Source organism: Brachyistius frenatus, unplaced genomic scaffold (assembly GCF_029030835.1).
Source record: "Brachyistius frenatus isolate BFR_SWC_R1_liver_20210118 unplaced genomic scaffold, ASM2903083v1 Contig_377, whole genome shotgun sequence".
Lineage (NCBI taxonomy): Eukaryota > Metazoa > Chordata > Actinopteri > Embiotocidae > Brachyistius > Brachyistius frenatus.
This window is the reverse complement of record NW_027210976.1, coordinates 190,932-213,553: the sequence shown is the minus strand read 5'-3', so window position 1 is coordinate 213,553 and position 22,622 is coordinate 190,932. Positions and strand designations below refer to the sequence as shown.

The 22,622-nt window shown below is 39.5% G+C and overlaps 4 protein-coding genes across 8 annotated transcripts; 2 read left to right on the top strand and 2 right to left on the bottom strand.

The window, feature by feature from the left end:
* Positions 1–1,231: 1,231 nt before the first annotated feature.
* On the top strand, positions 1,232–5,140 carry rhof (ras homolog family member F). The gene is made up of 5 exons (XM_069724441.1): positions 1,232–1,762; positions 1,997–2,084; positions 3,479–3,588; positions 3,879–4,013; positions 4,236–5,140. Exons 1-5 carry the CDS (start codon positions 1,658–1,660, stop codon positions 4,398–4,400), a joined length of 603 nt encoding a protein of 200 aa, XP_069580542.1. The 5' UTR covers positions 1,232–1,657; the 3' UTR covers positions 4,401–5,140.
* Positions 5,136–16,232, bottom strand: tmem120b (transmembrane protein 120B). 2 transcript variants are annotated; one of them, XM_069724432.1, is made up of 12 exons: positions 16,031–16,232; positions 11,331–11,449; positions 10,992–11,108; positions 10,816–10,875; positions 10,632–10,727; positions 10,442–10,531; positions 10,245–10,310; positions 10,074–10,135; positions 7,707–7,829; positions 7,441–7,505; positions 7,157–7,225; positions 5,136–6,727 (listed from the first exon to the last, which is right to left on the bottom strand). In XM_069724432.1, the coding sequence occupies exons 1-12, from the start codon at positions 16,091–16,093 to the stop codon at positions 6,611–6,613; spliced, it is 1,047 nt and encodes a 348-aa protein (XP_069580533.1). In that variant the 5' UTR covers positions 16,094–16,232; the 3' UTR covers positions 5,136–6,610. The 2 variants fall into 2 exon arrangements, with proteins under 2 accessions (XP_069580533.1, XP_069580534.1); XM_069724433.1 differs by having other exon boundaries at positions 7,707–7,799.
* Positions 15,606–20,725, top strand: morn3 (MORN repeat containing 3). 4 transcript variants are annotated; one of them, XM_069724440.1, is made up of 7 exons: positions 15,606–15,623; positions 18,868–19,023; positions 19,112–19,269; positions 19,448–19,607; positions 19,715–19,899; positions 20,051–20,133; positions 20,574–20,725. In XM_069724440.1, the coding sequence occupies exons 2-6, from the start codon at positions 18,879–18,881 to the stop codon at positions 20,111–20,113; spliced, it is 711 nt and encodes a 236-aa protein (XP_069580541.1). In that variant the 5' UTR covers positions 15,606–15,623; positions 18,868–18,878; the 3' UTR covers positions 20,114–20,133; positions 20,574–20,725. The 4 variants fall into 4 exon arrangements, with proteins under 4 accessions (XP_069580541.1, XP_069580539.1, XP_069580538.1 ...); XM_069724438.1 differs by lacking the exon at positions 15,606–15,623 and adding an exon at positions 16,398–16,434; XM_069724437.1 differs by lacking the exon at positions 15,606–15,623 and adding an exon at positions 18,536–18,742.
* A 435-nt stretch (positions 20,726–21,160) lies between these two features.
* orai1b (ORAI calcium release-activated calcium modulator 1b) lies at positions 21,161–22,591 on the bottom strand. The gene is made up of 2 exons (XM_069724435.1): positions 22,281–22,591; positions 21,161–22,181 (listed from the first exon to the last, which is right to left on the bottom strand). Exons 1-2 carry the CDS (start codon positions 22,392–22,394, stop codon positions 21,624–21,626), a joined length of 672 nt encoding a protein of 223 aa, XP_069580536.1. The 5' UTR covers positions 22,395–22,591; the 3' UTR covers positions 21,161–21,623.
* Between the last annotated feature and the right edge of the window lie 31 nt (positions 22,592–22,622).

The window sequence follows — 22,622 nt, the reverse complement described above, 5'->3', positions numbered from 1 at the left end:
TGTAAACAATAAATCAATCACCAGTTAGATGTAAACAATAAATCAATCACCAGTTAGATGTAAACAATAAATCAATCATTAGTTAGATGTAAACAATAAATCAATCACCAGTTAGATGTAAACAATAAATCAATCACCACTTAGATGTAAACAATAAATCAATCACCAGTTAGATGTAAACAATAAATCAATCACCACTTAGATGTAAACAATAAATCAATCACCACTTAGATGTAAACAATACAGCAATCACCACTTAGATGTAAACGATAAATCAATCACCAGTTAGATGTAAACAATAAATCAATCACCACTTAGATGTAAACAATACATCAATCACCACTTAGATGTAAACAATACAGCAATCACCACTTAGATGTAAACGATAAATCAATAATTAGTTAGATGTAAACAATAAATCAATCATTAGTTAGAAGTAAACAATAAATCAATCACCACTTAGATGTAAACAATAAATCAATCACCAGTTAGATGTAAACAATAAATCAATCACCACTTAGATGTAAACAATAAATCAATCACCAGTTAGATGTAAACAATAAATCAATCATTAGTTAGATGTAAACAATAAATCAATCACCACTTAGATGTAAACAATAAATCAATCACCACTTAGATGTAAACAATAAATCAATCATTAGTTAGATGTAAACAATGAATCAATCACCAGTTAGATGTAAACAATAAATCAATCACCACTTAGATGTAAACAATAAATCAATCATTAGTTAGATGTAAACAATAAATCAATCACCAGTTAGATGTAAACAATAAATCAATCACCAGTTATATGTAAACAATAAATCAATCATTAGTTAGATGTAAACAATAAATCAATCACCAGTTAGATGTAAACAATAAATCAATCACCACTTAGATGTAAACAATAAATCAATTACCACTTAGATGTAAACAATAAATCAATCACCAGTTAGATGTAAACAATAAATCAATTACCACTTAGATGTAAACAATAAATCAATTACCACTTAGATGTAAACAATAAATCAATTACCACTTAGATGTAAACAATAAATCAATTACCACTTAGATGTAAACAATAAATCAATTACCACTTAGATGTAAACAATAAATCAATTACCAGTTAGATGTAAACAATAAATCAATCACCACTTAGATGTAAACAATAAATCAATTACCACTTAGATGTAAACAATAAATCAATCACCACTTAGATGTAAACAATAAATCAATAATTAGTTAGAAGTAAACAATAAATCAACCACCAGACTGAGATGAGAATCTATTGATTATTATTCATCTGTCTGTAGTTATCTCTCTCCCGCCACACACACACCCTCCTGGTCAGTGGAGGCGGAGCTTCTGACTGAGTTCCCTCCCACAGAATGAGAAACGCCACCACATGCAGTGAACACAGGAAGTAGAGAGGCAGCATTAGTGAAGTGAAGGTGGGGGAGGAGGGTGTGTTTGGGGTCAGAGTGACAGGAACAGGAAGTGGCAAACAGAGAGAGCTACCTGGTGACACATGAAGCGTGCCTGTTCCTCTACTGACACTGTCAATCATCCAGATATAGATTCAGCTGGCTTTGCCATGAATTTAACTTAAATCTGGAGGGAGAATCTTCGTCCACCTGTCTGACTGTGAGGAGGCGAAATGACTCAAACCAAGGGAGAAGAACTGAAGATTGTGATTGTGGGAGATGGAGGCTGCGGGAAAACATCTCTTCTGATGGTTTATGCCAAAGGTGATTTTCCAGAGGTAAGAGGAGCTCATATGTCACTTACCACAGTCCTCAATAGTGTGTGATAATTTATTAATACATACATAACAGATTCTTTTATCATTGTATTCACTATTGTAAAAAGAAAAAAAGCTGCATTTGATAATGTTACAGGATTCATGATTAAATCTATGTAACTATAAATTGGTAGAAATTTTCTATATGAAGGAATATTATAAAATTAAAATATTTCTTTTGTGTGTCCAAAACAGAAATATGCGCCATCAGTGTTTGAAAAATATGTCACCACTATCTCTCTTGGAGGAAAAGAGATAAAGCTCAACCTGTATGACACCGCTGGTAAGACAGAAACATCCGTCGTCACCTCCATGTTGAACATCTATGATTTCAGCACAAAACATTTCACATGATGTGAAAAGTCGTTGGATATATAAGAGGAACAGATCCTGACCTGAGGTCAGCAGGAGGGAAACCACTCTGTAGGTTAAAAGTTGTTAAGATTTTAAAAGTTCGAGCAACCTGCCACCGCATGAATTCAGTCTTCATCTGGTTGTTCTGACACTGAGGAAGTGGTGAAGGTCGATATTCATGTCAGAGCATCATCATCATCATCATTATCATCATCATCTTTCAGGAACTAATTCAGGAATAATCACAAGTTGTTATGGAATCAACTTTAGAGGCAAGATTTGAGCAAGGAATTAGTTTTCCTTCATGCAAGTAAAACACACACACACACACACACACACACACACACACACACACACACACACACACACACACACACACACACACACACACACACACACACACATAAATCAAGTAAAAAAACAACAACTTCCAGCCCCCCCCCCACCCCCCACCATCTAATGTCCTTTAAAAGACTGACCATGATTTCAAACAAATTTTGTTAAAGAGACGTATTTTACTTTTACAAAAACTTAAATGAAGTCAAATCCCGTATTCCTTCTGGTTTAATGCCGTGCTGAACGTGTATTTGAACTAACTTTATATGTTCACCATGATTTCAAACAGCTAAATTACTGCATTTTTATTTTAGCCATGGATTAATATTTCAGTCAGACAAATATTTGAGTATTATTCGTTTACCACAGATCAGATCAAAGCAGAGATCTGTTAGAAAGTCTCATGTATACTGAGAGAAAACACTTTGGACATTCTGTCTTTGGGGTCTTTGATTAAATACCAGTAAATTAGATTTTCTAATTGTATTTTTTTCCGTACTGGTGTGTTAAACTCAGATACCAGTATAAACACAATTAGACAACGTGTTCAGCACATAAAACATTACAGCTTCGTATTGATGCTGCTGATTTGAATTGTGTGGAGTTGAAAAGTTCCCCAGCTAAACTCCACACCGACAACTTAGTCCACACAGCTGTGTTTAAGCCTGCAAAAAAAAACACGCAGATGTTTCTAATGATACTTTAAAAAAGCCATTTCATTTTCAGGAAAAGACACGACTGTCTGTGTTGGCGACTTATCTTGTGCATGTTTGCAGCAGAACTCCACCAGCGGAGGAGGAAGCTGAAGCCAGGATGTGGTTTTCTATATCGACACTTTAGCTATGCAACATACATCATAACGTTATATTCAAAAGCAGAAGAGGTTGTGTTTAGCACTGCTGTTCTGTTACACAGGGTTTGTGTTTTGTGCACACTTTTACATTCAGTAAATCAGTAAATAAATATTTGATGCCTTTGTTGGTTCAGGACAGGATGACTACGACCGACTGAGGCCGCTCTCATACCAAGAGGCCAATCTGATTTTAGTCTGCTTTGATGTCACCAACCCCACCAGCTTTGAGAATGTCCTGATAAAGGTAATCACCTCTAGTTACACATGCAGGTACAAAAACAAGATTGTCACTGTTTAACCGGACTTTCAGGTTTGCTTTCCAGCTTGTAAATGATTGATGAAGTCTATGTTGGCTGCTTTCTTTTATCTGATTAAGTCAGCCTTCGACGTGGACTTTGATCCCATCATGTCGGAGGGTTCAGTGCTGCTTACAAACACTGTCAAATCATTCAATCCTGCACAGCAGCAAAGTGTCATTAAAAAGGACAAAAACACAATGAATTCGACTCTTAAAGTTGAATTTTGTTTCCCCAGTGGTACCCTGAGGTGAAGCACTTCTGTCGGGACACGCCCATCATTCTGATTGGCTGCAAGACTGACCTCAGGAAGGATAAAGAGTGTGCGAGGAAGCTGAAGGCTATAAATCTGGCTCCCATCACTTACATACAGGTAAGAACAAAAGAAGTGTGCATCCACTTACTGACCTTCCAAAAGAAGCCTTCAGATTGAGGTTGCAGGATGTAAACTGCAGTATGAAAGAGGAAGCGCCTTCATCGCAACCTATGACCTCATTTATCTCTATTAACAAGAACAAATCTTCTCCAAAAGTGAATTTTTCTCTACTTATTGTGTTTATCAGTGCAGTCTTAGTCTAATTCTTGGTGTTTCCAGGGTGAGGAGACCCGGCAGCAGATGAACGCAGAGCTCTACCTCGAGTGTTCGGCCAAGTATCAGGAGAACGTGGAAGACATTTTCAGAGAGGCAACAAAAAGAACTCTGGCCTTCAATCGAAAGCAGAGGAACAACCAGAGGAAGAAGAAATGTGTGGTTTTGTAAGGATTAAAGGACAGAGCCCCCCCCCCCACACACACACACACTCTCTCTGCTGCAGGCAGTGCTGTTGGTGATCATTTTTCATATTGAGAGCGGTTGGACGATAAAGATACCACATATGCTCAGTGTCCTGTACACAGATGTGGAAACAGCTGTATGACCACTGGTTCAGAAAAGATTGCCTGGAAGTTCTGTGGCCCAGCGAGTCATCAGCACGTCTCCAGGTACCGTTCCAACAAAAAGACTAATGACGCAACAGGAAAGACAATTCTGCAAGTTGCAACGTGGAAATTGTCTGAAGAGGTATAAATCCTGAAACACCCCCTCTTTTTTTATCTTTATATATTTTCTTTGTATTGTTTGAACTTACACCAAAGTGTTTTTACTGAAACATATTTATTTAAAGAATTTGACTAGTTAGTTCTTGTATTGTCAGCATGTTTTTTTCTGGGAATTTTTGGAGGTTTAAATCTGCCAGTGACAAGAAATTATAAGATGAAATAGCTCCTGAAATTCAATATGTAATAGTTTTGTAGCTTAAACAGTCTGAAAAGAAAAATCTGAGGTTAGTTTACCGTCAGCTGAAGTGGGGATCTTAGCTTCCCCAACAGCGCCCACTAGAGGTGGAAAACAGGAATATATGTATATTGTGTTTATTTAGGCTCCTCAGCAGACAGAAGTTGCAAACATGGCAACAAATAAAGGTTCTTTCTCTGCACAAGAAACACGTCTGTTGTTTTTAATTAGGTGTTTAATTAGTAATATTTTTTACAACAATGTACACAGATTGAGAAACTGTCAGCAGCCTCTCGTTACTGATCAAACTCAGGCACCCGTTACGGTCTTGGAATGAACAGAAACGCACGGCGGCACCTTAAACATGAGGAAATCAGGTGGGTTTGTGCATTCAGGCAGCTCTCGCTTCCAATGGAACATTTTGGTCTTTAACAACGTGCTTCAATTCTCCTCCAATAAAACGTGATGCACAAACGCTGTGGTTCTCAACATGATTAAACGTTGCAGGTTATAACACAGGTGTAATGCTACCGTTTTCAAAATAAAAGGAGCTGGACATTTTTTCTTTTGTGAGGAGACAATAAGGCAGTGGAAACTCAACACTGGGGAAAAAAAAGAAAATCCCCTAAAAGTGTGCAATTCTTTCAAACCAGCATGAAACGGACCAGAAAAACTGCAGTGAACCAGTGAAAGATTTGATCATAAATTAATTAATAGGGAATGACAAAAAAGTGTATTCAGTACATTGTTGTCATCACTCTGTAGCATCGTCCTGCAGTAGCGCCAATAGCAGCATTTGATCATAACACATTTCTGAAGCACCACATGGTCACAATATATTACAAAATATGGGATGAAATGCTCAATTTTCTCAAAACTCTTCCTTCAGCAGGAAATTTAGACCATCTGTGAAACATGATATTTTGTTAGTATTGTGTTGACGAGAACAGAAAGTGGAAGTTGTCGGGGAGGATCGGACATGAAGAGCTCCTTTAATCCTCCGTGTTGTTTTTATGCATTTTAGGCATCCGAGTTTAAAACAGTTGTGACTTCTGCAGCGGCGTTCGTTCCGTCCGACTCTTTCAAACCAAACCGAGCCTCCGACTCTTTGTTCTGAAACTGAAGGTCATTTTGGACAACCGAGTGTTAGTTTTATGTTTTTAAAGTTATGGATCAGCGTTTGTCATTTCCAAGAACATAAGTCTGGTAAAAACAGGGTTTGAAGTGGAATCGCTGAAAAATAGACATCAAAAGTTGAAGGAATTATTGGCAGAGTCAAACCGAGCATGAAGAAGTTTTGTTGGAGCCAGTTGGACTACGACTACTTCAGAGGCATGAAGTACGCACACGACAGACGTTCGGTTGTCAAAGGCCGACTACTTTCTGTTCAATGGATGGAGCTGCTCTCTTTTAGTTGCATATGATTTGAACAGAAGGCCGTCGGACAGATTCATGCACCCATACAAACTCGGTCACATGTTTTCTATACAGATGAAGATGAAGATGAAGATGAAGTCCTCCGTCTGAGCACCGCTGAGCAGAAAGCTAAAGCACGTGTTGCCACAGACTGCGTGGACGCTGCTGAAGCCGGAGAAAGAGGAACTTCTCTCAGATGTTCAGTCCATCCAGCGATTGTGACGCTGCTTTAAGATTACTGTTAGTTTGAGAGGATCCGAGACGTCTCGCCGACGTTGTTCTCAGTCAGTTTTTTGCACCGTTTCAGGGTTTTTCTGAATTTTTTGGTTGACGACTTTTAATGTGGTGAGAAAATTTCCCAGGAAGAGGATGAGAAACGTTAGCGCCAGCATGAATACCTGAAAGAAGAAAGACGTAATCTTATAAACACGATGATATCTGCTGCATGCGTCTGAATACAGATCAACTTTCCACTTCTGAACCGAAGAGTATCCTGTAGAAATTGCTTCAAATAACAAAAGCTATCTGTGCAAAACATGGACACACTTCCTTTCTCATGAGTAAATGAAGCTTGTTACGAGGCCGCCTTTAAGAAACAAGGATGCACTCATTGACAAACGGGTCTTCAACACGTTCCCTTTACTAGCAGCCCTGAATATGGCCCCATGTGAAGTTACAGGAACGCTGCTTCCTTAAAGACGTGCAAAATAATAGTGATTTTCAACACAAGACTTGTAAACATGCTCCTCCTCAACCGAGGCCATTTCTAACTCGGCTCCCAGCAGTCTCTTGACATTTAAGCGATGGATGTGCCGACGTGAGCCTACCTGCCACTCCTTACAGTCCTCATGTCCTGCCAAACGAAACAGGGTCACCGAGTTGTACAGCTGCCAGAACTGTGGAGAAAGAGGAGCTTTATCTTTCCAACGTCGCTGCATACGAGCAAAGTTTGCAAATGTTCCATCCACCTTCCTCCTGTTTTAATGCACCCAATACAGGTCAAATAACAAATGCTAATCTAAAATGGGTCTGTTGCATGATCTTACGCAATGTCTTCCTGCTTTTAAAATACTTGAATAAGATTAGTTTGAATAAGAAAAGTTGGACTTACGTGGCCAAAAAAGAGGAAAGGCAAAAGAAAAGTGAGTCCTCTCCACATCCAGGACTGAAATCCTTCTGCAAGACACAGAAGAGCAGCAACACTCAACACAAGTTGTTTCTGCACAACAATAAGAGAACAAATTCATGGAGGCCTCGTTCCAGTTACTCCGACGTGTCCCAGCACATGTTCTCTAACCTTTACTCTATTTCACTCACAGATGGCTCAAGAGTTCAAACGATTGAAATGACTGCCACCAAAAATAGCTTCCAACTCACCCACTGTGAGGTCCAGCTGATTTCTCTCTCCCAGAGCTCGTAGCCGGTACAAGCAGCCGCTCTGGTAGTAGTACTGGAGGAACTGGACGAAGCCTGCAGGACGGGATCGCACAAAATAAAAGACTGCAGCACATCACTGTCAACGACGGCAAAGAGGACGAACAGATCAGTTGAACTTCAGTAATCTAGAGAAAATGCCACAAAGTAGAAAAAGTCTTCAACTATATTTAGTAAAAAGTAGGGATGCAAGATAACATCGGCTCAGCATCACTATCGGACGATAAAGACTTTAAAACTGAAATGAAATGTTGGTCTGAACATCCGATAGACGCTAAAATGACTAAAAAGAAAATGCTACATAAAAACGGCATGTTTTACAGAACCTCAGCTGAAGTGGTTTTCTGAATGTGTACATTTTGAAAAGCTTTGTAATTTATGTCTGCACAGTGTCATAAATATCAGCTAAAAGTCCAATATTGTGCACCCTTAGTAGAAAAAGTAAAGAACAACTGATTATATCAATCGATTATACAATTATATCAGCAGATATCAGCCTTTTACAGAACATGCATTTAAACATTTTCAGAAATTGCTGCTTCCCATCAGTGTTTCTTGGAGAAAAAAAAAAAAGCAAACATGCCGTCATTCAGTCTCTGTATCATTTCATTATTTTGTAGAGATGGAAAAACCCAGTTGAACTCTACACATCAGAGTCGGAGGGATTTATGGGTCGAGGGATTTTATTGGTCAATACTGGCTCCTCACAGAAATATCAATATCGGCATATTTGTTGTCGAATAGGAAAACTTTAGTCCACAAAATGTAACGCAGAAAAAGATGCTCGGGATAATGCCAGTAATAAATAAAAAGAATAAAGGCCAATATACCAACATTGGGATTGTTTCACTCCGTAACACCGACTGACAGCTTATCACAAGTTACAATCCATAAAATGGAAGACAGAATAAAACGTCAGCAGCAGATCGTCATGACGCTTTTAAAAACAGAAACTGGGTCATTTTGGTCTCAAAACAGAAAAGAGACAAATTATCTCAGTTTAAGCTGGATTTGCAACGATTTTCTGTTTTTAAACATTTGACTCGATGGTGACTCTTTCAACACGTTCGCATTCATTAATTTGAAGAGGGAGTTGATGTGTTTACTTCCTGTTAACTCTTACATGTTCACACTGGAATTAAATGAAACGCCTGCAACTGCACGGTTGTTGGAAGAAACCGTCTTTTGGAAAATGCTGATTTAACTGATGTGAAGCGATTTGAAAGAACATTTGAGTGTTGTGGTCGTGAGCTGCTCTCCGGCGGTGTGCGATCACAGCGTGGCGTCGCAGTACGACCGCATCTGACACGAGAACACGGGAACATCGGATGTTCCTCCAATTCAGCGTTGTGGACTCCACAATAAAGAGCTGAACATTTTCATACTGAAGCTGGAAGCAGTTTGTCATGTTTTCATCATGGAGGCAGACGAACGAACATGTTTCTACGATTTGCTGTTTTTACATTCAGCACCTTTCTGTTTGCATGTTTTACTTATGAGGTGGGTTCTTTCATCTCTTCGTATTGTTGGTAAAAACCCAGATTTAAAACCTTAAACTCAAATGTAGGCAATGATTAACCTCTTATTTCCTCAAAAAGAAACATGGAAAACATTCAGACTGAGCTGAGATGATGGAGACAATTCCATTAGCTTTGACAGAAAGTTTATATACAAGTATTTTCATGATTGATTAATAATTTCAGCACAAACATTCAGAGGTTGAAGTTTCTCCAATCAGATGATCTGCTGCTTTAGTTTCTGTCTTTTCACTCTAAACTGAACATCTTTGATTTTTGGACTGTTGCTCAGACAAAATATTACATTTTAAGATGTTTCTGTGGACTGTGGTAAATTAATAAATCATAAAAAATAATCCTTAGTTAGTCGCATTCCTGCATCCAGGAACTTATTTGACTAAATAGAAAGCATATTGCAGTATGTATAACAACACAACATACAGCTGTATGAATAATTCTCTTATCTTCTACAGCTGCTGTAAGACAACTACTGTGATAATCAATTCATTGTTAAAGTCATTTAATTCAGTCAATTAATGAATGCAGAAATTCTCTAATTAAAGCTTCTTAAATGTGAATATTTTCTGGCTCTATTTTTTGTTTACAACACATTAAGTTAAGGGGAAAAGTTCCTGCTGCTTTGTGAGGATAAAGCACCGTGCTAACGGAGGAACGGTCTGAAAGAACCAGTCTGAATTTAAATGGAAGCAACATCAGAGAATCTGCATCCAGAAACGTACAGAAGGTAATAAAGACACACATGCTGCTGCAGGTGGACTGAATATATTCTTACTCTGATAGATGGAGAACGCCAGGAACTGGCTCCTGAACATCTGGTACATGGCTCCCTCTGGCCTGTAGAAAGACAAAGTTCAAAACTGAATAATAATGCAGCTTTTATCAACTCGTACATAAAGTTCATACATGATGCTGAATCAACATGAAATGGAAGACAACGTCTCACCAGGTAAGCATGACGCCTGACAGGAAGGTGGACACGTAATGGTGAGACACCCACCAGCCTTTGATCCTGAAGAGAACATGAAGTATTTACATCCTGCTAAATGACCACACTTTCAAAATAAAATCAGAAATCCTGTGTTCAATTGAATTAAAAAAAATCTATTCTTCAGAATAAATTCTGTGATGTTTCCAACCTACCTGGAGCCGTTGCTCATGAGGATGCTTTCCCTTATGGTCAGTGTGCAGTAGTACCACACCAGCAAGAAGTTGAAGATCTCATCAGTGACTCTGAACAAGGCCGACACACCAAAATAATCAATTCATCCCAGCATCAACACCAATAATAACCAGAATAATAACCAGGCTTCAGGGGAAGACGTGGTCCTACCGATAGTTTAGGAAGAAGAGGCAGGTTATTGCTCCAAACATCAAGATTATCGTCATATAAAGCTTAAACTTCTCATACTCGTCTTTGTAGGCAAATCTGTGTAAACAGAAGAAGAAGTGAAACTGACAGCAGCACACAACAGTTGAAAACGACATTTTTAAGTTTTCCAAAAGGCTCCACATACTTTGCCTGGTTGCTGAGAAGCGTGACGTTGACGTTGCCGAGGACCAGATTCAGGTACAGTCTGAACAGAGCACAACATCTCGGTGAGGAAGAGGCTGCAGAGCTTTTATGGTTTTAATGTTACAGCCAGTCTCACCATGACTGATATCAGCTTTAACATAGAAAATAAGTTCTCACCCATTCTTCTTCGGCAAATACGCTTCCATATCAAAGAAAACATTTTCTTTGTCTTTGATCTGCGTTTTGATGTCCGTTAGCAGCTTCAAGTCTTTCTCATCACATGCTTGTGAACACCTGGAAAGACAAACGGAAAAACACACATCAGAAGGAGGAATACATCAACTCTCAACAACGTGATATATTTATCAATTTAAAATATTGAGAGTGATGAGAACAATCAGTCCTTCCTGTGTTGGAGGAGCTTTTATTCTGAAATGTACCAGAAAACAGCCGAACTGTTGAGTTTGGTCGTAGAAATCCATCGACATGATTTCTGTAATCGTGAGCTTTACTTACCTGGTCAAACTCTGCCGGAGGTCTTTTAGGCATTTCCTCTGTTTACTGATGGCGCTGCTGCATGTCGTCTGCAGATTAGTGAGCTCCTCTAACTTCTGTCTGTATACTTTGTGAGTTTCCTAAGAAATGAAACAAATGCATGAAGTTGGGTTAGAAATGTCATGTGACTCTCAGAGGAGCAACAAAACCAAACTGGACCTCCAAGAATAAAAGACAAATACAAATCACAAATGTACCCAAATAAAATCACAAAGCACAACTGAAGGATGTTTAGAACCAGCGTTACTTGTTGAAAACACTTCTTTGAAAGAGTGAAACTATATTAGAATCTCAACCAAAACTTAGAAAAGAAGCCTCTGAATGGAGGACGAGAACATGGACGGGGAGCATGGACGGGGAGCATGGACGGAGAGCATGGACGGAGGAGCATGGACGGAGAGCATGGACGGAGAGCATGGACGGAGAGCATGGACGGAGAGCATGGACGGAGAGCATGGACGGAGAGCATGGACGGAGAGCATGGACGGAGAGCATGGACGGAGGTGGAAACGCTTCTCAGTGAAACATTGTTTGATCCTCCTGAGAAACAAATCTTCCCTTTTCACACATTTCTACTGGTCGACCAGATCAGCTGATGTTCACCAGAGCTGCTCAGTAGGACTCAACTGGTCTGTCAATTATCCTCTGATCTGAGGTTAGCAACTCGTTATCATCCTCCTCATTAACAACATCCTCCTCATGAACATCCTCCTCATTAACAACATCCTCCTCATGAACATCCTCCTCATGAGCAACATCCTCCTCATGAACATCCTCCTCATTAACATCCTCCTCATGAACATCCTCCTCATGAACATCCTCCTCATGAACATCCTCCTCGTTATCATCCTCCTCATGAACAACATCCTCCTCATGAACAACATCCTCCTCGTTATCATCCTCCTCATGAACATCCTCCTCATGAACATCCTCCTCGTTATCATCCTCCTCATGAACATCCTCCTCGTTATCATCCTCCTCATGAACATCCTCCTCATGAACATCCTCCTCATGAACATCCTCCTCGTTATCATCCTCCTCATGAACATCCTCCTCATGAACATCCTCCTCATGATCATCCTCCTCATGAACATCCTCCTCATGAACATCCTCCTCATGAACATCCTCCTCGTTATCATCCTCCTCATGAACATCCTCCTCATGAACATCCTCCTCATGAACATCCTCCTCATGAACATCCTCCTCGTTATCATCCTCCTCATGAACAACATCCTCCTCATGAACATCCTCCTCATGAACATCCTCCTCGTTATCATCCTCCTCATGAACAACATCCTCCTCATGAACATCCTCCTCATGAACATCCTCCTCGTTATCATCCTCCTCATGAACAACATCCTCCTCATGAACGTCCTCCTCGTTATCATCCTCCTCATGAACAACATCCTCCTCATGAACATCCTCCTCATGAACAACATCCTCCTCATGAACATCCTCCTCATGAACATCCTCCTCGTTATCATCCTCCTCATGAACATCCTCCTCGTTATCATCCTCCTCATGAACATCCTCCTCATGAACATCCTCCTCATGAACATCCTCCTCGTTATCATCCTCCTCATGAACATCCTCCTCGTTATCATCCTCCTCATGAACAACATCCTCCTCATGAACATCCTCCTCATGAACAACATCCTCCTCATGAACAACATCCTCCTCATGAACAACATCCTCCTCATGAACATCCTCCTCGTTATCATCCTCCTCATTACCGCAACGACCATTTCTGCTCAGGTGAGATACCTGATATTAGTTATATCAGGTATATTAGTTATATCAGTTATATCAGGTATATTAGTTATATCAGGTATATTAGTTATATCAGTTATATCAGGTATATTAGTTATATCAGTTATATCAGGTATATTAGTTATATCAGTTATATCAGGTATATTAGTTATATCAGGTATATTAGTTATATCAGTTATATCAGGTATATTAGTTATATCAGTTATATCAGGTATATCAGTTATATCAGGTATATTAGTTATATCAGGTATATTAGTTATATCAGTTATATCAGGTATATTAGTTATATCAGGTATATTAGTTATATCAGTTATATCAGGTATATTAGTTATATCAGTTATATCAGTTATATCAGTTATATCAGTATATAGTCAGGTATATTAGTTATATCAGTTATATCAGGTATATTAGTTATATCAGGTATATATATCAGGTATATTAGTTATATCAGTTATATCAGGTATATTAGTTATATCAGGTATATTAGTTATATCAGTTATATCAGGTATATTAGTTATATCAGGTATATTAGTTATATCAGTTATATCAGTTATAGTAGTTATATCAGGTATATTAGTTATATCAGTTATATCAGGTATATTAGTTATATCAGGTATATCAGTTATATTAGTTATATCAGGTATATTAGTTATATCAGTTATATCAGGTATATTAGTTATATCAGGTATATTAGTTATATCAGTTATATCAGGTATATTAGTTATATCAGGTATATTAGTTATATCAGGTATATTAGTTATATCAGTTATATTAGTTATATCAGGTATATTAGTTATATCAGTTATATCAGGTATATTAGTTATATCAGGTATATTAGTTATATCAGGTATATTAGTTATATCAGGTATATTAGTTATATCAGTTATATCAGGTATATTAGTTATATCAGGTATATTAGTTATATCAGTTATATCAGGTATATTAGTTATATCAGGTATATTAGTTATATCAGGTATATTAGTTATATCAGTTATATCAGTTATATCAGTTATATTAGTTATATCATTAGTTATATCAGTTATATCAGGTATATTAGTTATATCAGTTATATCAGTTATATCAGGTATATTAGTTATATCAGGTATATTAGTTATATCAGGTATATCAGTTATAGTAGTTATATCAGGTATATTAGTTATATCAGTTATATCAGGTATATTAGTTATATCAGGTATATCAGTTATATTAGTTATATCAGGTATATTAGTTATATCAGTTATATCAGTTATATCAGTTATATTAGTTATATCAGGTATATTAGTTATATCAGGTATATTATATCAGGTAGTTATATCAGGTATATTAGTTATATCAGTTATATCAGGTATATTAGTTATATCAGGTATATTAGTTATATCAGTTATATCAGGTATATTAGTTATATCAGGTATATTAGTTATATCAGTTATATCAGGTATATTAGTTATATCAGGTATATTAGTTATATCAGGTATATATTATATCAGGTATATTAGTTATATCAGTTATATCAGGTATATTAGTTATATCAGGTATATTAGTTATATCAGTATATATCAGGTATATTAGTTATATCAGGTATATTAGTTATATCAGTTATATCAGGTATATTAGTTATATCAGGTATATTAGTTATATCAGGTATATTAGTTATATCAGGTATATTAGTTATATCAGGTATATTAGTTATATCAGTTATATCAGGTATATTAGTTATATCAGTTATATCAGTTATATTAGTTATATCAGGTATATTAGTTATATCAGGTATATTAGTTATATCAGGTATATTAGTTATATCAGGTATATTAGTTATATCAGGTATATTAGTTATATCAGGTATATTAGTTATATCAGTTATATCAGGTATATTAGTTATATCAGGTATATTAGTTATATCAGTTATATCAGGTATATTAGTTATATCAGGTATATTAGTTATATCAGTTATATCAGGTATATTAGTTATATCAGGTATATCAGTTATATCAGGTATATTAGTTATATCAGGTATATTAGTTATATTAGTTATATCAGGTATATTAGTTATATCAGGTATATTAGTTATATCAGTTATATCAGGTATATTAGTTATATCAGGTATATTAGTTATATCAGGTATATTAGTTATATCAGTTATATCAGGTATATTAGTTATATCAGGTATATTAGTTATATCAGGTATATTAGTTATATCAGGTATATATCAGGTATATTAGTTATATCAGGTATATTAGTTATATCAGGTATATATCAGGTTCTGTAGGACCTCAGAGCTGTCTCTCCATGTCTCTCCATGTCCCTACTCATAGTCAAGCTACTCTTTGTTGTTTCAAGTGATCTAAGTCGATCTTACTCGATCTAACTCGACCTTACTCGATCTAAGTCGATCTAAGTCGATCTTACTCGACCTAAGTCGATCTAAGTCGACCTCCAAGTCGATCTAAGTCGACCTAAGTCGACCAACGGCTCCAGTTCAACCAGGTCAGTAAACAGAACCACAGCCGCCTTTAGGAGCTCCAGTGAACTCAGTCAGCAGGTGTTCACATGAATCAATGTCACCATGTTACAGTGGAGGTTAACTAGGTTAACTACGTTAACTAACCAGGTTAACAGCTGGTTAGCCGCTAAACACAACAGCACCAGGAAGACAGGCAGCTAGCACTAGCTGCTAACCCCGCTGTTCTAAACATGTAACATGTAACATGTCACATACATGTTACATGTCACATACATGTTCTGTTCGCAGCTTTAACCGTTTAACGGCTCGGTGCTGCGGTTACAGCTGAGCTGAGAATGAATGGCGAACAGGAAAAGAACCGGAGCCGCTACCGGAGCCGCTACCGGAGCACCCGGCCGCACCGGGTGAAGGCCCGGTCCGCTCGTGTCACCTGTAGTTGCTGGTACTCCTCGTCCATCTCCTCCCACTCCGTCTGGAGCTTCGGTTTGGACATCGTGGTGCAGCAGCTGATGAAGAAGCTTCCCGTCGGTCCTCCTCCTCCTCCTCACTGCCGCTCGGCCACTCGCACGCTGTTTAACTGTGCTGCACGGCGCATGCGCACATCAAAACCCACTAACATCGTTGTTGAACCCGCAAACAGTAAACAAACAAGTTGCAGCAAATAAGTACAAACGAGTCCGATGAGAGCAAACACGTGTTTAAGCGTCATTTCTAAACTGGGTCTGAATTAAATGTAATCAGCACCAATCACAGCTCACCTTACTGTTGCTAGGATACAGCAAATAAACCTTCTCCATTACAGACGAGCCGAGCGAAGATCCTGCTGCTCGCCTGGTAACGAGTTTAACATCAGACCGGGTTTAACATCAGACCGGGTTTAACATCAGAGTGAGTTTAACATCAGAGTGAGTTTAACATCAGAGTGAGTTTAACATCAGACCGGGTTTAACATCAGACCGGGTTTAACATCAGACCGGGTTTAACATCAGAGTGAGTTTAACATCAGAGTGAGTTTAACATCAGACCGGGTTTAACATCAGAGTGAGTTTAACATCAGACATCGTTTAACATCAGAGTGAGTTTAACATCAGAGTGAGTTTAACATCAGACCGGGTTTAACATCAGAGTGAGTTTAACATCAGAGTGAGTTTAACATCAGACCAGGTTTAACATCAGACCGGGTTTAACATCAGAGTGAGTTTAACATCAGAGTGAGTTTAACATCAGACCGGGTTTAACATCAGAGTGAGTTTAACATCAGAGTGAGTTTAACATCAGACCGGGTTTAACATCAGACCGGGTTTAACATCAGAGTGAGTTTAACAGAGTGAGTTTAACATCAGACCAGACCGGTTTAACATCAGACCGGGTTTAACATCAGACCGGGTTTAACATCAGAGTGAGTTTAACATCAGAGTGAGTTTAACATCAGACCGGGTTTAACATCAGACCGGGTTTAACATCAGAGTGAGTTTAACATCAGAGTGAGTTTAACATCAGACCGGGTTTAACATCAGACATCAGAGGAGTTTAACATCAGAGGGTTTAACATCAGAGTTTAACATCAGAGTGAGTTTAACATCAGACCAGGTTTAACATCAGACATCGGTGTTTAACATCAGACATCAGACCGGTTTAACATCAGAGTTTAACATCAGACCGGGTTTAACATCAGAGTGAGTTTAACATCAGATCGGGTTTAACATCAGAGTGAGTTTAACATCAGACCGGGTTTAACATCAGAGTGAGTTTAACATCAGACCGGGTTTAACATCAGAGTGAGTTTAACATCAGAGTGAGTTTAACATCAGAGTGAGTTTAACATCAGACCGGGTTTAACATCAGACCGGGTTTAACATCAGAGTGAGTTTAACATCAGAGTGAGTTTAACATCAGACCGGGTTTAACATCGGACCGGGTTTAACATCAGACCGGGTTTAACATCAGAGTGAGTTTAACATCAGAGTGAGTTTAACATCAGAGTGAGTTTAACATCAGACCGGGTTTAACATCAGACCGGGTTTAACATCAGAGTGAGTTTAACATCAGACCGGGTTTAACATCAGAGTGAGTTTAACATCAGAGTGAGTTTAACATCAGACCGGGTTTAACATCAGACCGGGTTTAACATCAGACCGGGTTTAACATCAGGGTGAGTTTAACATCAGAGTGAGTTTAACATCAGACCGGGTTTAACATCAGACCGGATTTAACATCAGAGTGAGTTTAACATCAGAGTGAGTTTAACATCAGACCGGGTTTAACATCAGAGTGAGTTTAACATCAGAGTGAGTTTAACATCAGACCGGGTTTAACATCAGAGTGAGTTTAACATCAGACCGGGTTTAACATCAGAGTGAGTTTAACATCAGACCGGGTTTAACATCAGACCGGGTTTAACATCAGAGTGAGTTTAACATCAGAGTGAGTTTAACATCAGACCGGGTTTAACATCAGACCGGGTTTAACATCAGAGTGAGTTTAACATCAGACCGGGTTTAACATCAGAGTGAGTTTAACATCAGACCGGGTTTAACATCAGACCGGATTTAACATCAGAGTGAGTTTAACATCAGAGTGAGTTTAACATCAGACCGGGTTTAACATCAGAGTGAGTTTAACATCAGAGTGAGTTTAACATCAGAGTGAGTTTAACATCAGACCGGGTTTAACATCAGAGTGAGTTTAACATCAGACCGGGTTTAACATCAGACCGGGTTTAACATCAGAGTGAGTTTAACATCAGACCGGGTTTAACATCAGACCGGGTTTAACATCAGAGTGAGTTTAACATCAGACCGGGTTTAACATCAGAGTGAGTTTAACATCAGACCGGGTTTAACATCAGACCGGATTTAACATCAGAGTGAGTTTAACATCAGAGTGAGTTTAACATCAGACCGGGTTTAACATCAGAGTGAGTTTAACATCAGAGTGAGTTTAACATCAGACCGGGTTTAACATCAGAGTGAGTTTAACATCAGACCGGGTTTAACATCAGAGTGAGTTTAACATCAGACCGGGTTTAACATCAGACCGGGTTTAACATCGGAGTGAGTTTAACATCAGAGTGAGTTTAACATCAGACCGAGTTTAACAGACCGAGTTTAAGAGACTGAGTTTAACAGCGGACTGAGTTGAAGTAAGTCACATCATTGAGGGAGTCCTTGAATTTGACCTGCATTGAGGGAAGAGTTTTTCTCCTTTTGCAATTAGTTGTTCAGTGTGAGGGGGATAGGCTAACCTACATGTAGGTTTTTGTTTCAGAGGACCCAGCCATGCCCTTTCTTAAAGCATCGAGAACAAATCTGCCAAACTCCACGTTGTTGGATGTTAAGTCACAGAAACGTGGACTGCGGCACACTGTATTCTCAGACAGTGGAAATGCTTACACTGGCGAGTGGCAGGACAACAAGAAGCATGGTGAGATGTTGTTCAGGTGTTACCCGCCTCTAACAAGTTTGTGGTTACGCTATAGCTGAAATGTTTGCTCACGCATTTTTATTTCAAGGCAAGGGAACTCACATTTGGAAGAAGTCTGGTGCCATTTATAGTGGAGAGTGGAAATCTGGAAAACAGGATGGAGATGGTACCTACAGTGTGCTCATCCCCAAATCAAAGGAGTATGCACGGAAGTACTGCGGTACATGGGAGGATGGAAAGAAGCACGTATGTATTGGACATCATGTTTTACACGCAGTGTAACACTTCAAATATGCTTCCATATAAAACCTTTTTCTCTATCTTTGATTTGTTGTCTGTTGATAAATTATTTATCGTCACATGTGTGGACCCCTGTAAAGAAAAGTGGAAAAGTAACGTACAGTCTGTTCATTATTCTGTTCAGGGGTATGGGACGTACTTTTACAATAACTCATCAGTTTATGAGGGTGAGTGGAGGGAGGACCAACGGAGTGGCTGGGGAAGGATGTACTATGAGAACGGAGACATCTACGAGGGAGAGTGGATGAAGGATAAGAATCATGGACAGGGAATCATTCGGTTTTGTAAGAGAAATTTGCTTCACAATCCTCTCAATCAATAATAGATTGCTGTTCGGATGCTTTTCAATAGTAGAGAAATGTATAATGTGACTTTTCAACAACCGTTGTAGCAAACGAAAACTGGTATGAAGGCAGCTGGCGAGATGGCAAGAAGAGCGGTCATGGAAAGTTCTACTATTGTGACAAAGGGCAGCTTTATGAAGGCTTCTGGGTGGATGGAGGAGCAAAATGCGGCACCCTGTCTGATTTTGGGAGGGATGAAGCACCAACACCAGCCAAGTATCCGATTCCAAAGGTATGACATTGTCAATGACTATTACAGACATCTCATTCAATCACTTGATTTTTGCACCACTTACATGACACAATCAAATAAGCATGGACAACAAAGCCCTTTTCTAGTGCAATATTATGGATTAAAACATGTGATTATCTTCTTTTTCAAGGTGCACCTGGTTGATATGCAGTTGGTTTTAAGGGAAGCTGAATCCGCTTGCCTTGATCAGTAAACAACAACAGAGGATCAACAGTAAGTTGAAAGCTGCACTACAATCACAGATAAATGATCAACTCGTATTCAGCATGTTCCATTTGTTCATATTTTCACCCACATTATTGGTCTTTGTCCGAGGAGCAAACCACAACATCCATCAGTGTTTCACTACAGTTGAAAACACTAGTGATAACATGTAACATGGTAATCCCATCTGCTAGTGTTGTGATGAGTGTAATTAAACGTTGTATGTGAGGATCAGCCTGGGGGGCGAAGCTGCTGCTCCGTCTGCAGCGCTGCAGATCTTGCGGTTGGAGCTGGGCCTCTTTCCTGTCCTTGTTGATGGGGACTCTATTCTCTGTATGCTGTATTCTCACACTGCTTGTAAAAGTTACCTGATACTGCAGCCACACTTTATTATTCAAGAGAAACCTATAATGCTGTCTTCTGTTTATTATTTTTTTGGAAAATACTAGTTGCAACAACCAGCCTGGAAGATGACCTGTTCACAACGACGCCCCAATCTCTAATTACAAAGCAGCATCGGACCGTCTTCACTTCCCTCCTGAGTGCATCTCCAACTGTTACCTCCTCCAACATGGACTCTTTACTCAGACTGATCACTTTCTCTAACTTGTTTGGAATAAAATGCTCGTTAAACATGAATAAACTGGCTGAAAAGCTCTAGATGTGTAGTTTGAGAATGAATGATGAAAGCAACATGTGAGACAACTGTAGTGCCCAGACTTTATAAAGAAGCTATTATTCACCAGCACTCCAGAGGTCACAATATGATTATACAGAATGAGTAATGAATCAGATAGGCACAAACAAACCTTTAGTGTCAAGTCAAACAAAACCATCCAAAAGGGCCGTTGTACATCATAAAGATGATGGTTGGTTAAAGCAGGTCCTGTATATATCAAGTATAAGTAATAAGTTACTCATGAACTTTGAATGTCACTTTTGCAAAACTGTCATTGATTGCATGAAAAGTTCAGATTAAAGAAGTTTTTGAATCAAACTGCTTTCTACACTCTTAAAACTTTGAATGCCACTTGAAAAAAAAAGAAGTGTTTATTGCAACACCACAGCCAACAGATTAGGAATACTGTAGTTCTGGCAGTTTAGTCAGTCAAAGCAAACAGCATCACTTTAGTTCACCTAAATCAGAGGGGAAATACTTCACAAAACACAACAAGATAATACGCATGAACAAACGCAGTGTTCACTGACAAACATGTGAATAAATGCAGCAGGCAACAGACAGGAGTCCCAGAGATGTTCGGATGTCCACAACGTCAGACAGACATCAGGCAACTATCACAGCTAAGACGTTCTGATGTCAAGCTACATGCGTTATGGCAGATTTGTGAGTTCACAGTTGATCAAATGTGTCGTCTAAAAATACAACTCTTCACAAAAGTAAAGATTCTAACAAAGGGTGAGATACATCTTCATTCCTGTAAAAAAATGAGAAGCCAACATGGTGTCTTCTGTGTTGCAGTGACGCCGTGGAGTCGTGTCTATGGGAAATGGGAGCTCGGCGAATGCAACATGGAAGAATCCCCTCTGTTGTCGAGCTCGTTCTGCAGCCTGGTGAGGTTCGACAGCTCCTCCAGCTCCTGAAACTGTCTGTCAGTCTTGTGGCTGACCAAGGAACGGTAGAAATGCACCGCAAAGACGATGAAGATTAAACCAAAAGGCACCATGATGGAGGTGGAGGTGATAGCAGCAGCCACACCAGATGAAATGGTGTTATTGCTGGATTTGAGGGGCTTTACTGGCAGAAACTTCACCCAGCAGAGTAGGACCACCTCAGCGAGGAAGAGCAAAGTACCGATGACCGTGGAAAAAGCCCACGCCAGCTCTATGTGCCGGTGCATCCGCTCATGTGGAGACTCCTTCACCGAGTTGAGGTTGTGGACGTTGCTGACGGCCTCTATGTTGGGCAGGATGCAGGTGCTGACCATCAGAGCAAACAGGTGGACGGCCACCAGCACCGTGGTGCAGGCGCTGAAGGCAATGAGCAGGGCGGGGGGGTACGGGTAGCTGTTGTCCAGCTGCACTTCTACCATGGCCACCTGGGAAGGAAACAGGAAGCACAAGTTTACACAAGGCAGTGTTGTCACGTGACGGACGAGTCGACCGAAGACCGCCAGCAGGATCAGGAGCGATGTTACCATAGCAAACCCCGACAACAGCGCGGATGTCCGGCTGGACGCCTTCAGCTTGGCTCGGCTCAGGTACAGCTTCCTCCAGGACAGCGCCTGCAGAGAGTGCTCGTTCAGACTCATGTCGCTCAACAAACACGCACGAGCAGCTCCGCTGGTTGCTACTGCGGCGGGACAGCACGAGGAGCAGCGGCCGACCGGCGACACGGAAAGACGGTTGGAGCTCGCCAGCTGACGGACTGCGGAAGCTGTTTCCACCAGCAGCCTGCAGCGTGTTGTGCCGCCTGCACCTTACATTACCCAGAAGCCCGCGCGCTCTGAGGGAACATCCGCTCCCGAGCTCCTAACCTC